Source organism: Glycine max, chromosome 3 (assembly GCF_000004515.6).
Source record: "Glycine max cultivar Williams 82 chromosome 3, Glycine_max_v4.0, whole genome shotgun sequence".
NCBI classification, from domain to species: Eukaryota; Viridiplantae; Streptophyta; class Magnoliopsida; order Fabales; family Fabaceae; genus Glycine; species Glycine max.
This window is the reverse complement of record NC_016090.4, coordinates 9,276,404-9,294,584: the sequence shown is the minus strand read 5'-3', so window position 1 is coordinate 9,294,584 and position 18,181 is coordinate 9,276,404. Positions and strand designations below refer to the sequence as shown.

At 34.7% G+C, this 18,181-nt stretch overlaps 2 protein-coding genes across 2 annotated transcripts; both read right to left on the bottom strand.

Moving 5' to 3' along the window:
* Nucleotides 1-404: 404 nt before the first annotated feature.
* LOC100799020 (uncharacterized) lies at nt 405-2,907 on the bottom strand. Its single transcript, XM_003522038.4, has 3 exons — nt 2,503-2,907; nt 1,862-2,008; nt 405-1,199 (listed from the first exon to the last, which is right to left on the bottom strand). The coding sequence occupies exons 1-3, from the start codon at nt 2,816-2,818 to the stop codon at nt 889-891; spliced, it is 774 nt and encodes a 257-aa protein (XP_003522086.3). The 5' UTR covers nt 2,819-2,907; the 3' UTR covers nt 405-888.
* Nucleotides 2,908-4,835: 1,928 nt separating this feature from the next.
* On the bottom strand, nt 4,836-6,431 carry LOC100798491 (UPF0481 protein At3g47200). Its single transcript, XM_003522037.1, has one exon. It carries the CDS (start codon nt 6,429-6,431, stop codon nt 4,836-4,838), a length of 1,596 nt encoding a protein of 531 aa, XP_003522085.1.
* Nucleotides 6,432-18,181: the final 11,750 nt, after the last annotated feature.

Below are 18,181 nucleotides of genomic sequence, written 5' to 3'. Positions count from 1 at the left end.
TAGATTTTAAGGTGATAAATTGCATTTCTTAACCCGCGTACATACTATTCGTTTCAGTTTAAAAGTATATATATCTGGGAATCGAAATAATAATATAAAAAGTAACTATTCGAAGAACGTTAAAATTTAAGAAAAATAATATAAAATTTAATTAAAATTTATTATTATATTTAATATTTTTTTGTATTAGTTATAATTAAAGATGATGAAAATACAGTTAAAAATTACTCATTTTTTTTTTAAAAAAAATCACTGAAGTTTATAATAACGTGGAAGGTAAGATGTGGGCTATTTATTAATTTCTCTCATTCTTGTTCACGAGCTGAAGAATTCTTAGCTGATCAGACCTCCTATTGTTTCAAGAGCAATAGCCACTGGATATATAGCATGAAACCAAAAACAACTGAACTAAACCCCACTTTAATTTATTTCAATGAATTTAAAGCAACAGAACGTACAGAAGCATCTTACTTTGTTTTTGGTACAACACACCATGCATATTTATTACAACAACAACCTACATCTACGATCTCCACCCAGGGAGTGGAGAAACAACCTACTATCCCAGTAATAATGATACAATAGAAGAGGATTAGAAGGAAGATACTTCTTGGTTCTTGCCAAAGCTAGCATTCATGGAAACATAGCAGAAGCAAAAGTCAACTAAATAGGGAAAACACAACAAAAATAAGACACGACTTAGTGTTTTTAGTGTTATTTTTTTAATAAAAATTAAAATTGTATCTCGATAATCAATACAATAAGAGCCGATAATAAATATTAATATTAATTATCGAGATAAAAAAATTAATTTTTATAAAATAAAATAACATAAAAATCACCAGACTTATTGACTTAAATTGTATCCAAGAAAATAACGTAGGGAAGTCACTGGTCAGAATAATCAATTCTGGGTACAGAGGACTTTCCTAACATATGATGATCCCGAAGCCATTCTAGGTACCTAGCGAACATTTGCTCTCCGGCCTTCTCTATCATGTTAGAAAGCATCTCAGATGGAAGAAACTGCATGCCAGGGTTTTGAGGCAATTGATTTGCGTCTTCCTTTCTATTCTCATAAGTTGAACTTGAAATAATGCTCCTCTTCTGGATTGACACAACATAATCTCCATAGCCCAACCTAAGATCCATTTTGACGCCTGACTCTGCCTCAAACAGTTGTAGTCTCGTACTTTTACCTACACACTCAACATGCATACTTCTGTTACCTTTTAAAGTTACTAATTTTTTTAAAAAAATAGAGGAATGATATACAAATATTTATGTATTTTAAATATTTTATCAATATTTTATTTATATTTCTTTTTTTATCATATCATAAATCTTAAAATATTTATATTTTTTTCTTTTTAGGTGTCTTATATTATAACGGATGCTCATGAAATATTTTTCTTTAAAGTATATCTTTTTTAAAATTAATGATATGCAAATACTTTATTATTTTAAGCCTTCCATCAATATCTCTTTTTCATTTTTCTATTTCTTTCTTCTTATTACATCAGAAAAAAAAAATATTTTGACACCAAATAGTAAGACACCTAATAAAAGAGAAAAAAGATGAAAAAAAATATATGTACAATGATATGATAAGAAGATATATAAAATAAAATTAAAATTATTGGCAGGGTGTGTGTGAAATATTAGAGTGTGTCAAAATATCACCACTTCTTCACAAATTCTATTAAATTTATATTTTTTTTCTCTCCTTGTTGGATGGATGCAAGGGGGTAAGGGGGTGTTGATGTAACATTTTTCTATTTTTTATTAATTGATATATTTCAGAAGGTGATTATGCATGTGGTCTTAAATTGGTTGCAAATTATATTTACAGCATATATACCAGGTGAATCAACGTGTGGTATGCTACCAGTGCTTGACTTAATGGAGAGTGGCGTCGTTTGTAATTGACGACTACCAGTTGTCTGAATAGGAGTTTGTGGATCATCTGGTGCATCGGTGACTTCTCCAGCACTAGCTCCTGATTTTCCTGATGAGACATGAGAACCACGGGCATAGTAAAAATGATCACTTTTCAATTTAAGGATACACTTCACAAGAAAAATACAAATTCATTTCATGCCTAGAATAAATTCATAGAATTAACTAGCAAAGTAATGCTTTTTATTTATGTTTTTCAAAATCAATTTGGAAACCAAAACTATTTCCAGAACTTGATTTTGTTTTGAACCGAGGTATTTCTAAACCAAAAGTTAAAGTCTAATAAAATTCATTTAAAGGATTGATATCCGTCAACAAATATTTTTTCATACAAGAAATAACCATCCATCAAACCTATGATTCCATGTTTAAGGGAATTTTTATTTTTATTTTGCTGAATAAAAAGGAAAACAAAGTCAAAAGGAAAAGTACAAATCAAGTTGTAAGCATAGAGCTTATAATATCTTTTAAGGAATAAAGTTTTCTATCAACTAGGTTGTGTTTTATACTATCAAGTATATTATTAGGAAGTTTGCAACATACCCACTGAATTAACGGTTGATGTGGTGGATTCGTGAGACGTTTTTTGATTGTCATTTTTTGGCGTGGATTCGGGGGTAGTCCCTGGAACTAAATTATTACTTGACGATGTATGTGCGGGAGAAGAACCAGAAACCCCTACACCCATTGTCTTAGCGGCTACTATTTTTTCTGTGACGAACTTTTTGAAAGGGTTCTTCTTCTTCTTGACCTTGGCCTCTTGTTGTGGTTGGTAAGTGTTGGTCCTTGGCCTCTTGTTGGGTGAATTATACTCGACGCCATCTGGGGATAGCTCCCTCTTTGGAGATTGATGAGGCATCGGTTTTTCTCCCACAATCTATACCCCTTCGGCTTTCCTCACGAGAAATGAGAGTGGCAGGTATATGGGTATTTATATTAGATTTCATATCCATGTTTTCTAATTCAATTGGTTGAACATATGAATTATCTGTAATTTCACGAATAAAAAAAATTAAATTTTTAGTCAAGATTTTTACAAATTACTCAAACTCTTTTGCACCGTGATGGAGAATAAATAAATAAACCAAAAGGTTGCCTTTTACCAAGAGATAGAATTTTTCACATTTTATGACATGATTATGTTACACATCCTCGCGAGTCATGCTACTTGGCTTAAATTGATTAAACAAAAGCTGTGTCGGCTAAATGAATTATTACATCTTTGTGATTTGTGAATATTCAAAGGTCTAGATTAAGGCCGGAGTCATTCCCCTGTAATATAATGCAATGTGTACACATAACAATAACCAAAATTCTTATGAATTAAAAGTGAATAATTAATCCTAAAATTTTGTGGATCTAAAAATGGAATCTTTTTGTGAATTCTTGAAAAACATTAGTATGTTGTTTTGCATGAAAAAATTTAGGTTCTGCATGCAATAACGGTAAAAGTACAAATTAAAATATTATGTCCTAATTTTAGAGAGATAGTTAAAGGTTTAACAAGAGATACCATGAAAAATAAAACAATGAAGTGAAAATGAAATGATATAGAAAGTATACGTATGTTTTATTATTTTCCAATCCTACGACCCGAGTGGGAGATTGAGAGCATATTTGAATACCAGTTACGTTTAATTAACTTTTATTAAGAGATTTGCTTTTAATATTTTGTCTTGGAAAGTGAAAAAACTCAGTTGAATATAGTTTCAACAAGGAACCAATTAAACATACTCTGAGTCATGTCACCCACTTGGAATACACTTTTCGATATCTATATATATATATATATATATATATATATATATATATATATATATATATATATATATATATCTATATATATATATTTTGGTTGTTGAGATTTTACTTTTCCGTTTTTTTCCTCTTTTCTGGTTTTACCCTTTTTTTTCCCATCCTCTGTCCTCCTTCTTATGTCCACTGTTGTGGACACTGCTAGAGGAGATTTTCAATGAAGCAACGATGTGGTCCAAGGGGGTGGAAAGGAAGAGAAGGGGTTGAAGCACAAATTGAAAAAAAAAAAAGATTGTAAAGAAGAAAAAAAGAAAAAGAAAGAAAAATTTTGTCCATCCATTTAAAATTAAAGAGATATAACAGTCCAAAAAACTTTCTCATAATGAGAGATATTTTACATAGTCAAATAAATTTCTCAGTCTAATCCATCAATTTTATTTTTCCCATTCTTATTATTCATAAATATGACCCGGTCGATCTACTTAGAACTTGTCTCTCACCTAGGTAAATCCCTCAGTGAGTCATATTGGCTTGCGGATCTTCTAACTCACTCACAAGTCACAACACAAACGATAGAACATTTAATGGAAATCCGGGCTCACTCTTTGGTGTCTTCCCTCACAATTTACTGAAAATCCCGAAGGAGATCGTCATGTGAGACACTTTCTTAAGTCTTAACTTCCCCTCCATTCAATTTATAACAACACTTGACACTTCAGATCAATAATTTAAACAGTACATCATTTATTAAACTTGAAAGAGAGGTTAAAGCAACACACAGTAAACGGTACACACGTAAGAATAACAAAGGATTGAAACAAGAACAATTTCTTAACCATTTAAAGTAAAGTAAAATAAAGATTTAATTAGGCATCAGTATATTTTTTAAATTTATTTATTTTAGTTCTTATAATTAATAAGTATATTTTTTAATCTTTAACATTTATATTTTAATTCTTAAAAGATTTTTATCACTAAAATTCTTTAACTAACAAAGTTAAAAAAATTCAATGATAAATACCTTCTAAGAACTAAAATATAAACTTTCAGACTAAAAAATTTACTATATATATGAACTAAAAATGATAAATTTAAAAACTATACTAACCTAAAATAAAACACTAGTTGCGGATTGAATAATATGTCTGAATGGCAGTGAGGGCAAGCCCCGCCGCAGCAGCAAGCACCGCTATTAGTCTCCAGCCGCTAGGGATATAAACACGTTTCAAAATCCCATATGCCTCAATCCATTTGCACCAAATCCATGTTAGAAAGCGTCTGAAAAAATGCCACATGATTTTACTGGGTCCCCTGACACCATATGCGATGATTTTCCAACAAGTTGCCATGGAACGATCTTCTTGAGTTGGGTACGAGTTCAATTTCTCAATTACATGACGAAACCGGGAATCCACTTGAATCTCAACCTCAGGAAATTCCTCTGTGATACTGAGAAACAAATTCATTAAATCCTTGTTGCTCATTATTTTTTTCTTTTTGCCTTTGTCAGTCCTCTCTTTTTCTACCGTTATAACCTTTCTATCGCGAAGAAGTTTAACGTCGTGGACGGAACAAGTCAAACTTTGAAAGAACCAAGCATAAGAAATGAATTGACAGCTAATTCTGTCTGTTTTCAACTCGCGCTGTTTTTCTAGGGTAGCACTGTTCAGCTCCCAAGCAATTAAGTTCCTCCACTTTGCTTCGGTGGTTTTGGTAATATGTAGCTGCGGAATTCTTAGTTTCCCGTCTCTGAATGTTACCTTCAAGTCAAACCTAGTCTTAGCCTTGTACTGTGCCTTTGCTGGTTTAATTGTAACCCCAGCTGCTTCGAGCAAAGTAGCACATCGCTCTAGTTTTACTTTTTGAGGACTTTCATCCGGAATCTGTATTTGCAATTCCGTGGTTGGTTGCTGCCAGATAGCATCATTTTCCGTGTCTATGAAGGAGTGAACAAGTTGAAGAAAATGAAAGCCTTTGAACTTGGGGGAGTTGATAATGTTGGAATCCGGAGAACTACTGTAGCCAAAGATAGAAAGCGCATGCTCATGTATCAGTCTGGTACTAGCAGCCCCTGTAAAAGTATTGGGAAAAAGGTTTGTAGACAAAGTAGAGAGAACCACCAGGGGAATCTGGTTTTCAAGCATGATCAAATCCAACAACACCTTTTCGCTTTCTATGGCTTGAGTCACAAGAGAAGAATCACTATCTGATGAGATGCACTTTAATTGTTCGTTTAGTTGGGTTGATCCACCGATGAGAAGCTCCAGCAGGAAACAGCCATCCAACACCATGATTTTAGCGAGCTCGTAGCGGTTCAACTTAACTTGAACGTTGTAGCTAGCGCGAGCTATTTCATCTATCTCCAACATTGCTTTGCCGCAATTCCTCAAGACTTGCTCTTTGTCTTGTTTGGATCGTTCAATGAGACGCAGCAAGCAGCGCCATTTGATCTCTTCCATGTATAGTAGGTCCGTGCTGCTGGTAATTCCCCTGTGTAGGGGTCCTATGGAGACCACTTGTGGCGTGTAAGCTTCCTCTTTCGATTGTCGAAGTTGCCGTGGAACAAGGGAAATGCTACATGCTTCCACTTCAAAACCTTCGCTTCCCAAACAACCCAGCATCGTTTGCATAAAATCAAGCCATTTCTTCAAATTCGCTTCTTCGTCCTCCTCCACTACTACCACGTTTCGATGCATACCATCACCCTGGCCCGGCATAATGACCGGAGCAGCTAGCTAATTGTTAAAATGAGAAAGGAAAGTATATCTTGATCGATAATTGGATGAGGGATTAATTCACGAACCCCTCTGGACCAAGAAGAGGGAAAAAAAATGGATGACAAATCGATAAAATCAGAAGGAACAGAAAGAGAATCACGGGCAACTATATATTTAAACAATTATTACATTTTTTAAAATAAATTGATATAGAATGTAACATTCAATTAAATTTACATATTATTAAAATTATTTTTGGATAAGTTTTTTTAAAAATGATTATCAATCAATAAGTAAGTAATTAAATTAATTATATTTTAAAAAATTCATGTGGTCTTTTCTCAAAAGTATATATATATATATATATATATATATATATATATATATATATATATATTTCATAATTTTTCAAGTTAATTATATTTTTAGTTCTTAACATTTTTCAATTTTTTTAGTCCCTCAATAAAATTTTGGTCAGTCTTAGTCCTTGAATTTTTGTTCTATTAATCTTTTTAGTCTGTACTTTTAAATAGCAGTGTTAAACAATGACATGTAATTAATTTTATTGTTATTATATTGCATTTTTAGATTTTTGGTGGTGTAAAAACTACCAAAAATTTCTTTTCTAGGTACTTAAAATGGATTAAACAATTTCTGATTATTTTTAACCACTAGAAATTGTTTTATCTTTTTGTGTATATGTCATTTTCTCCCTTTACTTCAACAATTTATGCAAGTCCAGATCCAAAATTAAAATCAGATTAGAACCAAAGTCTAGATACAAAGATTGATCCAGTTGGTAAGGAATATATTCATATTCCAAAAGGATGTGAGTTTGATTCTCACTTTCGAATTGAGAACATTGTTAGTGAGTGATATGTAAGTATCTCTGGAAATGCTTTTTGAGCCTTGACACATGCCTTAATTTTAGTTAGCCTCTTGAAACCTTACTCACTTAAAATTTAACAAAAAAAAAAAGACTCCACTCGAACAACTCCAGATTCTATCACACCTTTCAAATGCTAGCCATGTAAACTTCATACTCATCATCATCGACTCGATTCAAAAAACCCTCAAAACCACTTTCAAGCATTTCACCACAACTTCTAGTATTCAACTTATTTACACTTGCAATTCAACTTTCTAACCCCTCACCACAACCCCACCAACCCCAAATGCCACAATGTTATCGTAGTGCAAAACAATCAACTTCAAGACTGCGATGTGTGTTGTCGCCCTTGAGTTCACTCTTCCCCTAGATCCACAACCCCCAATCAAAGGAGCTTTGCTAGGTTTGTTACTTCGTCAAGATCCAAAATCCGCATGGCCTCAAGATCGCTGAAGTAAAAGTGATAAGTAAAGTATCGCATCTACAAGGATGTATACAATAAATGGGTAATTTTTAGTAACTTAAATAGGCTACAAAAAATTGAAATTAAGATTAACTAAATCTAAATAACAATATGCATAAAATCAATAAAATTAAGGAAAGAAATAAAAGGGAAATAAAGGAAAGAAATAACAGGCAGGGGGATTGAGTTTTGGAATTTATCAAACACTTGATGGGCATGATAAACGAAGTTTCAATCAATACAAAGAATCGTCGAGGTTCAACTTCATCGGACTTTTCTGACATGTTTTCACTACAAATTCCTATTCATTTAAATTTATATTACCATCAACCCACAAAATTATTCAAGTCTTAATCCCTTAAGTGATAGAACCTAAGTCCTTTAATTTTACTATCAATTTTTTGAATTAGTGTAACCAAGGTACTTGAATTAAGAAAAAAGGTTTTGATGGAAACCAATCCTTTTTACTCTATCCCTAGGCATAAAAATGATTGATTGTCTTCTTCTATTTGCAATTCAAAAGAATTTTTCAATTACAATTCAAATTATAGAATCATGCAAGAGGATGATCAAGCCAAAAGCAAGCAATAGGCATACAAGAACAATAATAACACTATAGTAAATAGAAAGCTGCTCACAATCATGAAAAAGAAAGCTCTTGATGGAGGAATAATGGAGAAAAGATTCCAGTGCATACAACGTCATTTGGAAAATTCCAATCTCTTTCTCTGTCTCAAGTGTTCAATCTTTGGAAGCTTAGACTAGACAAGAAAAACCCTATTTAAGCCATGGGCTAAATGTAGTTTAAGCATAATACAAAAAAGAATGAAAAGTAATAGGAAGAATATGCATCTTGTTGGTATAGGTAGTATTGATTAATTTCTTTAAGTCATCCTCAACTATGCAATCTCATACTTGCAAGGACTTTGGATCTGTCTCATTTGCATATTATTCAATTCATTTATGTAACAATCCCTCCTTGTCCTCGTTAGTGCCTATGATGTTACATGTCTACCAGCTTTCGCTTGGTTCATCTTAGAACCACACAGTACTAGCTAGGAGAGAGATATGTTCTGATAGCATTTGTTATGCTCGACTACTTTCAGGATTGTTGATTGTCCCCATAAATCAACATGAAACTCTTCAACGTGTATTGTCTTCATTCAAATGCTTCTTGGGAAAATTTTCTAAAGTTCATTCATCTCATAATTGTTTCAAGCCAAACAGACTTAACTGTGGAGTTCTTAAGTAATAAACTACCAAAAAATATGCATCTTGTTGGTATAAGCAAATAGTACTAGTTCATTCTTTCAATTAAGTCATCATCAATTGTAGAGTCTCATATCTACAAAGTCTCTGAATCTCTCGTCATTTATGTATTTTGTGACACCCTCTACCCCAACATGCATATAAATGAAAAAAACAAAAAATGCGGAATCTAATTAAATAAATTTTACTCAATTAAATCGTAAGTAAATCCACGTGGGTAAAAGATTCATATTCATGTTAATCACCAAATTAAATACTTATCAATTAAGGGTATGAAAACACCCCTGGCTCAAAGCAAGGTCATCCAAAACTCCAAATAATGAACTAAAGACTCAGCATGTGAAACAAAATAATAAAAACTACATGCCCAAAACTTCATGCAATTAATACAGAAACACATGTCCCAATGTCACATCCTATCAGAGCATTGTGTTCCAACATCCTCTAGCATTAGATTCTCCATAACCATCCACCTAACCATCTGCTCCCACGAACACAAAGTTCGAGATCATCACATGATTCAAACAAAAACAACACACAGATATTGAGTTATCACATTCCTAACTAATAGAGAAAAACAGGACAACATAGATATACATATCATATAAATGAAGTACAACTTACTTAAACACAACTCACGTCTTTCCACCACATATTGTGTAACATCACATCTTAACACTACACGTCTCCATGATCACATCATTCACGTACTCAAGGATCAAAACATAATATCACTCAACTAATCAATATCGATCAATACACAAGCGTTATGCCACAAATATACTAAGACTCAATCCTATATCCAATGTGGTACCATGTTAGTGAAAAATCTCATCGGGCGCCCATGAGTACATGACAAGACATACCACACACTAATAAGTCAGGTCACTCTCACTAGGTAATATCATAGGGAGACTAGTTAGGGTTATGCTATTTTGCGAGAATGCTTCAACCATGTATGATCGACACAGGCTTAAAGGAGCACTCAAACTAGGTGTATTTACCCCTAAGGCCTAGACTCCAAAGAGTTCGTCAGCGCTTCTCCCTCCTGATTCAGGTCCAACCCAGAAAATATTTTAGCACATAGACTCTATCTATGAACTGTACAAAACACACGACTCATCAATTATTCTCAAAATAATTTTAACTCGTCGTGCCTCAAAGTGATTAAACTTGTCAGGTTCCCACAATGGATCCCATCACAATACTCGTCGCGCATTAATTCGTCAACACATACTCAATTTATCACATGCACTCAATCTCAATCATAATGTTATAATCACAAAACAACATGTTGTCACACTTCATGAATTATATACACATCACACAATATTAATATATACATGGGGAAAACAAAGACATTACCCATGAACTATTCAATATACACAACTACTCAATTGTTTTCAAAATCATTTTAACTAGTCGTGCCTCAAAGTGATTCCACTCATCAGGTTCCCATAGTGGATCTAATCACAATACTTATCACACATTAACTCGTTGCCCTTAAAGGGTCCTACAATTGTATGATTGCACAATTCATACCTCACAACTCAATACATACAATATCTCAATACATACAATATCTCAATACACATGTATCTCACAATTCATCACATATTCAATTGATCACTTACACACAATCTCAATCACAATTTCATGATCCCAATATAACAATTTATCACGCTAATCTAGTGAATCTTGTTCAAAACACAAACGAATTATACAAAAATGCTTATGAAAACATGGAGAGTAAAACCCTCAAATAATTTCACATAATCATATCAAAATCAATGGAATCAAAATTGTAAGTTCAAAAACACAAAATTAAAAACACCAAGAACACTCAATTTTATCGACCAATTCGCATCAGGACATCAATTAGCCTGTCAAACACAAAAATGTTGTAATTATAATCATAAAAGAAGAATTACAATATAGTAAATATCCCAAAATAAACCCAATTTGACCCTCTAAGAATTCCTACACATGTTCATTCTAACCCCAATTGCGATAAACTCATTCATTACCTCTAAGCAGGCTCACATGTGTAGTCTGGAAACGATATTGGTGTCTCTAGAAGTTCCCTAAGATTCCTCAAGATTTTCCTCTGGTTTCTCTGTTAGGGTTTCTAGGCGTTAGAGAAAAGGAAAAGAGTTTGGAACCTTAATTTCACTGTCTACGTGTGAGGGGTATTTCTCCCTTCACAAACATTATTTCATAAATCCCAATGGTGGGGATCTGTGACACTAAGTTCCAAACATGGTGTTCAAATTTCATGATGATCTAACAATTAATGAGTCTGGGATTATGGTTTTATAGGGACCGATTTGGGAGTATGCAGGAAAAAAAGAGAGTTTTAATGGAGGAAGAAGGGAAAATGAATTTAAGAGAAAGAGAGAACCTAGAGTGTTGGAATTTTCTATTCCAATAATTAATGTGGGCTAATATTATCACTACTAGAAAAAAAGGCTTTCTACATCACTCAATTAACATTGGTTATTGCAAAAAGTGATGTTAATGAAAGCACGGTGGCATATTTGTAAATAAATGGAGTTACTTAACATTGGTTTTAGAAAACCTGATGTTAACTACTTCATGTTAACATTGGTTATTTAAATAACCGATGTTAACATGATGTTAAGATGACTATGTTAACATCAATTTTGGCAAAACCGATCATAGAGTTAACATCGGTTTTGTAAAAAACCGATGTTGCCTAGTTGATGTTAACATCGGTTTTCTAAAAATCGATGTTAACTATATTCAGTTAACATAGGATATCCTTAAAAAACCGATGTTGTTATGTTTATAAGTTAAAACGTTGAAATCTTACAACCCACACGCTCGAAAACCCTGCACTCTCCCTTATCTTTCTCCTCCCACCTAAAATCTTCCGGAAAGTGTTCCCTCGACACCCACATTGTCCCATATTGTTTTCAATACTGCTGGAAACTGCTTGCTCGAACCCACAGAACCCCCTATCAAAGAAAACTCGAAGAAAACCCTACACTGCTACTGTGGCTTGAAGAAAACCCTACATACACTCCTCCGCTAGGTACTAGGGTGGGGAAACAGTTTGTCACTTTTCTGCGAGGTACTAAGGTGCTGAAACACTCATGGATGCTCAAAGCTCAAAGCTTTCTCTGCGAGGTACGAAGGTCAACTTTGTGTTCTTTGTGGGTTGTTGTACCTGTGTGCACAATGGTAGAAGTATGCTAAGTTTGGAATGAGTGATGTGGTTATTGCACGATGGTAGAAGTATGCTAAGTTTGAGTGGGTGTTCATGTTTTATAGTTTTTTATGCTAAGTTGCTACTTCTGTTGATTTGTCTCTGCTTTTTTTTGTGTGTGCATCCCATACCCAGCACAAGGCCACATAAACCCAATGCTCAAGCTACCAAAACTGTTGATTTCAGTTACATTTAGATGCTCCACATTCTCAATAAACTACCGAAGCTATTCTTCTCACCAATGATGTTGGTCTAGTTCTGTTATGGCTATTATGTGACGTATATTGCATTCAATTTTTTTTTTTGCTTTGAATTGAATAATTTTCATAGAATAGAATGACGAATGTTTTGAAATCTTTGTTTTTCAACCTTGTTTGACTGATTTTTGAATGATAAAACATGTCTAATTTTATTCCACTAGCACGGGTGATAAGTGCTGAGATATATTTCATTATTAGGTTGAATTTAAAAAATTCACATCTAAGATTAACTGAAATTTGTATGGATTTAAGGTTTAGAAGGAAATTTTTTTGGAGTTCGTGTTTTTCGTAAACTGCCGAAGCTAACAACTCGACTGCCGAAGCACCCTTTCAATTGAGGTACGTCCTCTGTTTGTAAAGCTACTCATTTTGTCGTTTTATCCCACAACCCTTTACTCTTTTTGTTGTTTTATCCCACAACCCTAGTTGGTCACTGCTTCTATCTCATTTTCTCGTTTTACTTATTCCCTACCCCACAACCCTAGATGGTCACAAAACTAAAGAAGCATATATGTAATATGAGGACATTTATTACATGAGTGATGTGCCATCATTTTCTTCTATTTTCTAAACCCTTTTTGCACCATTTTAATTACTGATCGGTCTTAATTGTCAATTAATCAGGCAGTTTTATTATTTGGGCTCATTTAGCTAATTTGATGTTTTTAATCTAATTTCAGGAATTAATGAAACATTGGGCTTAATCCGGATTTTGGTTATGGACTTGAAGAGGGCAAATAAAGCAGCGCTTACCTTAGTTAATTTCTAATTAGGAAACTTCGCAATTTTATTTTATGTTGTTCAGTGTTTATTTCGTTTTGGGCCAGAGTATTGTAATAGGGCCCAATGACTTTGAGTGACTCTTTTTAAATAGCAGCCTTGGGATTTGTGCAAGGCTATTCTGTTATGCTATTTTATTATTCAGAGCTTTTGTTTTAGGTTTCTACGTTTTTCTGTTCTAAGGCTATTATTTTCGTTCTTAATGCAATTTTCCGTTTTCTGCTTCTAATTACAATTTTGTTCTTGCTTCTTCTTCTACTTTCATTTATGTTTCTGTTTCATTTACATTTCTGTTCATTTACGTTTCTGTGCATTTACGTTTTTGTTCATTTACGTTTCTGCTTCATGTTTCATTTGCGTTTTCTGTTTGAATCTATGGAAGACTAGTTTTTCTGGTGTTGTTTCCTTTTGAGGACGAAGCCCAACTCTCTTTGAGGTTTCCGCTTGTAATGTGATTTCCTGGCAGTTCTCCCTTCACCAGTATCCCAAATTCGTGAATATTAATCAGTGCACGCTTCGTGTTCGATTAATTGCCTCTGAGCCTAACTTGCGTTCATGCTTAATGGACGAAGGGCTAACTGGTGTATGTGGTGCCGAATCACGTATTGACAACCCTATGTTGATTTTCGCTTAGTAAATTGAAATAGGGTTGGATTAAGTGGTTGACTGTTAGGGACGAATTCTCCATAACCCAGGATAAGAGAATGGCTTCTGAATAAGAGGAAACAACCCATTTTTAATATTAGTAGTTTCATATTCCAGTTTACTTGTTCTACTCTTTAATCACAAAACAAACAACCCCCCCCCCCAATCGTTACTGTTACTGCGCAAGTATATTATGAACATTTGGTTTGTCATTGCTCGTTGGGAAACGACCTAGGATCACTTCCTAGTTACTGCATTTGCATGTTTATTTGATTCGGGTACGGCCTCGATCATTGAGCTAATCAACGTCTAACTGTAGACTACGGTGTTGGTATCAGTTGTAATCATAACTTAATAACTAAAGTTGAGTGATATTCTAACAAGTACAAGATATGCTAATTAATGTACTTATGAATTTTGAGTCTCTGGCTAGTATTCTGACATCATCTCTAAATCATTTTGCATAAATCCTTTTCTTTAGATTTGACATTGAAAGTGAAACTTTTGTTTGTTGCGTTGGCCATTTAAATTATTTGATGCAGTCATGTAATTGAGTGTTCTCCTTATTATTGTTTATTGCTACCATTGTTCATGTTACTGTTCGAATTGTCCATGTTCTCCTTGTGATTGAGTGTTCTGGAATGGGGCCTCCATTCTGAGCCTCAAACATAGTTTGGGTTCTTTATAATTAAATATTATTTTTCTGTATATTTTTTTAATTTTATACTACTTTCGAACTACCTAATAATATATCGAGGAGAGAATAGAGCTACATAGGATGGTGTGGATTGATCTGAAGCTCTAAAGTCTAATTCAATGCTATCTTTCTTAGCATTTGTAGCACTCTCTTATATTTCAGGTTCAAAACATTAGCATCTCTACATCTGCATTTGCCAAATTATTGACCGGGTCTCATTATTGGTAATTTTGGTTTGTTGTTGCTTTGCATCATATTGGATTCCTTATTATTTTTTTAATGTGAGAAATTATTGGACTTTGGATTATCTTTACTATCTTTAACCAAAAGTGTTAAGAGTTGAGTTTATGCGCCACCCACTTAGATATTTGACCTTATAATATACCATGTTCCTTTATGTTATCAGTTTTATGGTATGAATATGGCCTGCAAATAGACCTATTTAATCCAATCCACTAGAAACAGAGACTGGTAGCTAAAACACAAAATAAGATATACCACATAAGTCTCTAACACATAAGCAGAAGCTAAACAGTTAAGAACTTGAGTGAAATAAAGTGTACATGGCATGGCATAACTTATAGTTGAAGCCTAAGTGTCCAGATATAGTGAACCAATGTCTCATGCAGATCTAGATCTAGTGTATAACATCTTGCTCCTGAGGAAACAAATCTGGAAGAAGCTTGTCTGAGTATGGTTTAGTATAACTCTAAAATGAAGTAGGAAGAACAAACTATAAAGGTAGAAAATAAATTAATAAGCAAAACAGATGTCAAAACAAAAGTCATAGAACACGAAGTTTGCACATAGCCTAACACCTGAATTTGTTCTTCAATTAACCTTCTCACATCCAGATAAAAGTTGTACCACTTATGTAGGCACTATGATATTAGATACAAAAATCAGTATGTAATCATCCATTGCAGTCATGGATCTCATTGAATCTCATTGGATGTGACCCAATAAACACTAGATGGAGATACCACAATGGAGGATCTTGGTCAGACATCAATGGAGTATGAAGTCAAAATTTATTATTAGTGATTTGTGGTGTGAGTCTATCATAAACATAGCCTTCATCCCTATTTCCAAATTAATCAATGAGGGAAAGCCCTGTTTCATGGGTATCTTCCTTATTTTTCTATTCAGATACTCTTTAATTGTTTGGATTATTGATTAGGTGAAATGGACCTATTTTTTTTTAAATCCAAATTAGTAATGAGTCCTTGTTCACTAAGTTCTGATCCTCAAGCTGGGTTTTTCATGCATTCATTAGGTTTTTCGTGAAATCTGCCAAGGTGTCTCACTAGTTGCTAATTGGTGCTCATGGTTTAGGAATTTAAATGCTTACATATCCAAACTTTCCTATTAACTTTTTCATTTCTTTCCAATCGAGTATTATTGATTGCTGGTTCTAGAATTTAATTAAACCTGTTGTATGGGTCATTAAAATGCTTCAAGGTATCTTGTGTGATTTGGCATAAGATTATATTTTCAATTTATTTCCTAGTTAATCTTGTTTCTCATTGAATTCAATTTGTTCAAAATACCTGCCTAATATAGTTTCATGATAGTCTCTCCGTGCCAAAACAGAAAAGGCCATAGTAAATCATGTGGCGTCCCTAAATTAATGACTGGTTTAATAGTAATAATTTAAATAACAAAAACCATGGTAGATTTTTTTTTCTTCTTTTCCCTTTTCATTTCTTTCTCTTTTCACCAAAACAAGGTTTAGAAGGAAAATCCTCACTATAAAGTCCTGAATGACCAGTTCACAACTCTATTCGGAGTCAGTTCTTTCTTACTGTTCATAATTCTCTAAATTATTTTGTTGTTTCAAAAGGAAGAATATACCAACCATTACTTTAGGTCGTCACATGAAAATAAAAGGATAAAATACCGTCGATAAACTCTTTTACAAATAAAGTTGCTAATGCTTTCTTTTCAAATAATAAGATCGATCATAAATGCATTCATCATTTAAAGTTGTCCAAAATATGGGAGATTTACAAAATACACAGTGTCATCCAGAGCAAAGGTGTCCACAGTGGTGGCTTCAGCCACATGTATACAATCATCAAATTCCTATACATCAGGTCTACCCATACAAAAACAAAAGAGTAAACCTAACAGTCAGTCCTAGATACACCCACCCTCAAAAAGTATATAAAACTAGTCCGAAGAGCTGTCCACTATGATGAAGAGCCTCCGCTGATCGCCATCTCCTCCGGGCCACTATCCTCCGTAGAATCTGCCTCAGATGCCGACATGACTTCCTCGGGAGAATCCACCTCAAGAAGTGGATCCTCATCACCCTCTAGAAAGTCAAGGGCATCCACAGTAGGCTCAGGAGGTAGCTCCTCCAGATCCTTCTCAGGGTCTTCCTCGGATGACGTTACCTCGATCACTGGAACGGGCTCCACTAGACGATATGGTGTAGGCGTGGGTAGTATCCACTCCACTGTGCGCTGAAGCGTCCGTGCAGGTTCATCTGGATGCACCAAAGAAGTAGCCGTGAATCGAATGGTGCCCCGAAATCGGCACCTCGTGTTGCCTTCGAGGGTCTCCCAAGCTCCCTCTAGGCACTCCATCTCTACTCGATCACGGATTAGCTGCGCCGCCATCACGATCTACAAGAAAGAAAAGAAAGGGGTAGACTCTTTCACAAGAATCTAACTATGCCGCCACACAATGCGTCTCATAACCACTACATGCAATTAAAAGGGGTATCTTAAGGCTTTTCATCTCTGGTAATCAATTACACAGACTTGGTAATCGATTACCAGAGGCTAAACTCGAATTACACAGCCTCAGAACATGAAATATGCAAAAATGCACTGTGTAATCGATTACACATACCTGGTAATCGATTACCAGTGACCCATCCCTATGTGTAATCGATTACACAGGATGGTAATCGATTACCAAAGGCCTCCACAATGTTCCAGTCCCATTTCTAAGCCTGGTAATCAATTACACCCCCTTGGTAATCGATTACCAGAAGCCCTCATGGCTCCCTGACCTCGTTTTCAAGCCTGGTAATCGATTACACCCCTTGGTAATCGATTACCAGAGACCATCTTAGCCTCCTATCTTCATTTTTAAGCCTTGTAATCGATTACCCACCCTTGGTAATCGATTACCAGAGACCATATCTCACATATCAATCAAGTTTCACAGCTGGCCAGCCACCACAAGCCTCCTTGCTTTGTGGTCTTTGTTCCTTTTATCTGTTGACTGCCAGGAGCTCGCCTGTTTAGGTACATCACAGGTTCTCACTGACCGACTATGCCCGGGTTGGGTCGGGATTGGTCAAGCTTGGTTTTGGGCAATAGCACCCCACCTGACGTCCCCAAGGTCTCCTGACCCCCGCGACATATCTCCAGGTACCACTCTGTGGTCAACAATAAAAGCAGGAAGTTTCACCCTTCAACACTTCCTCATCTCAAGCTTGTAGGATTATGGGGTATCCATCACATGTGGTACTAGGTGGCGGTCGGGCGATGGTGCACAACAAG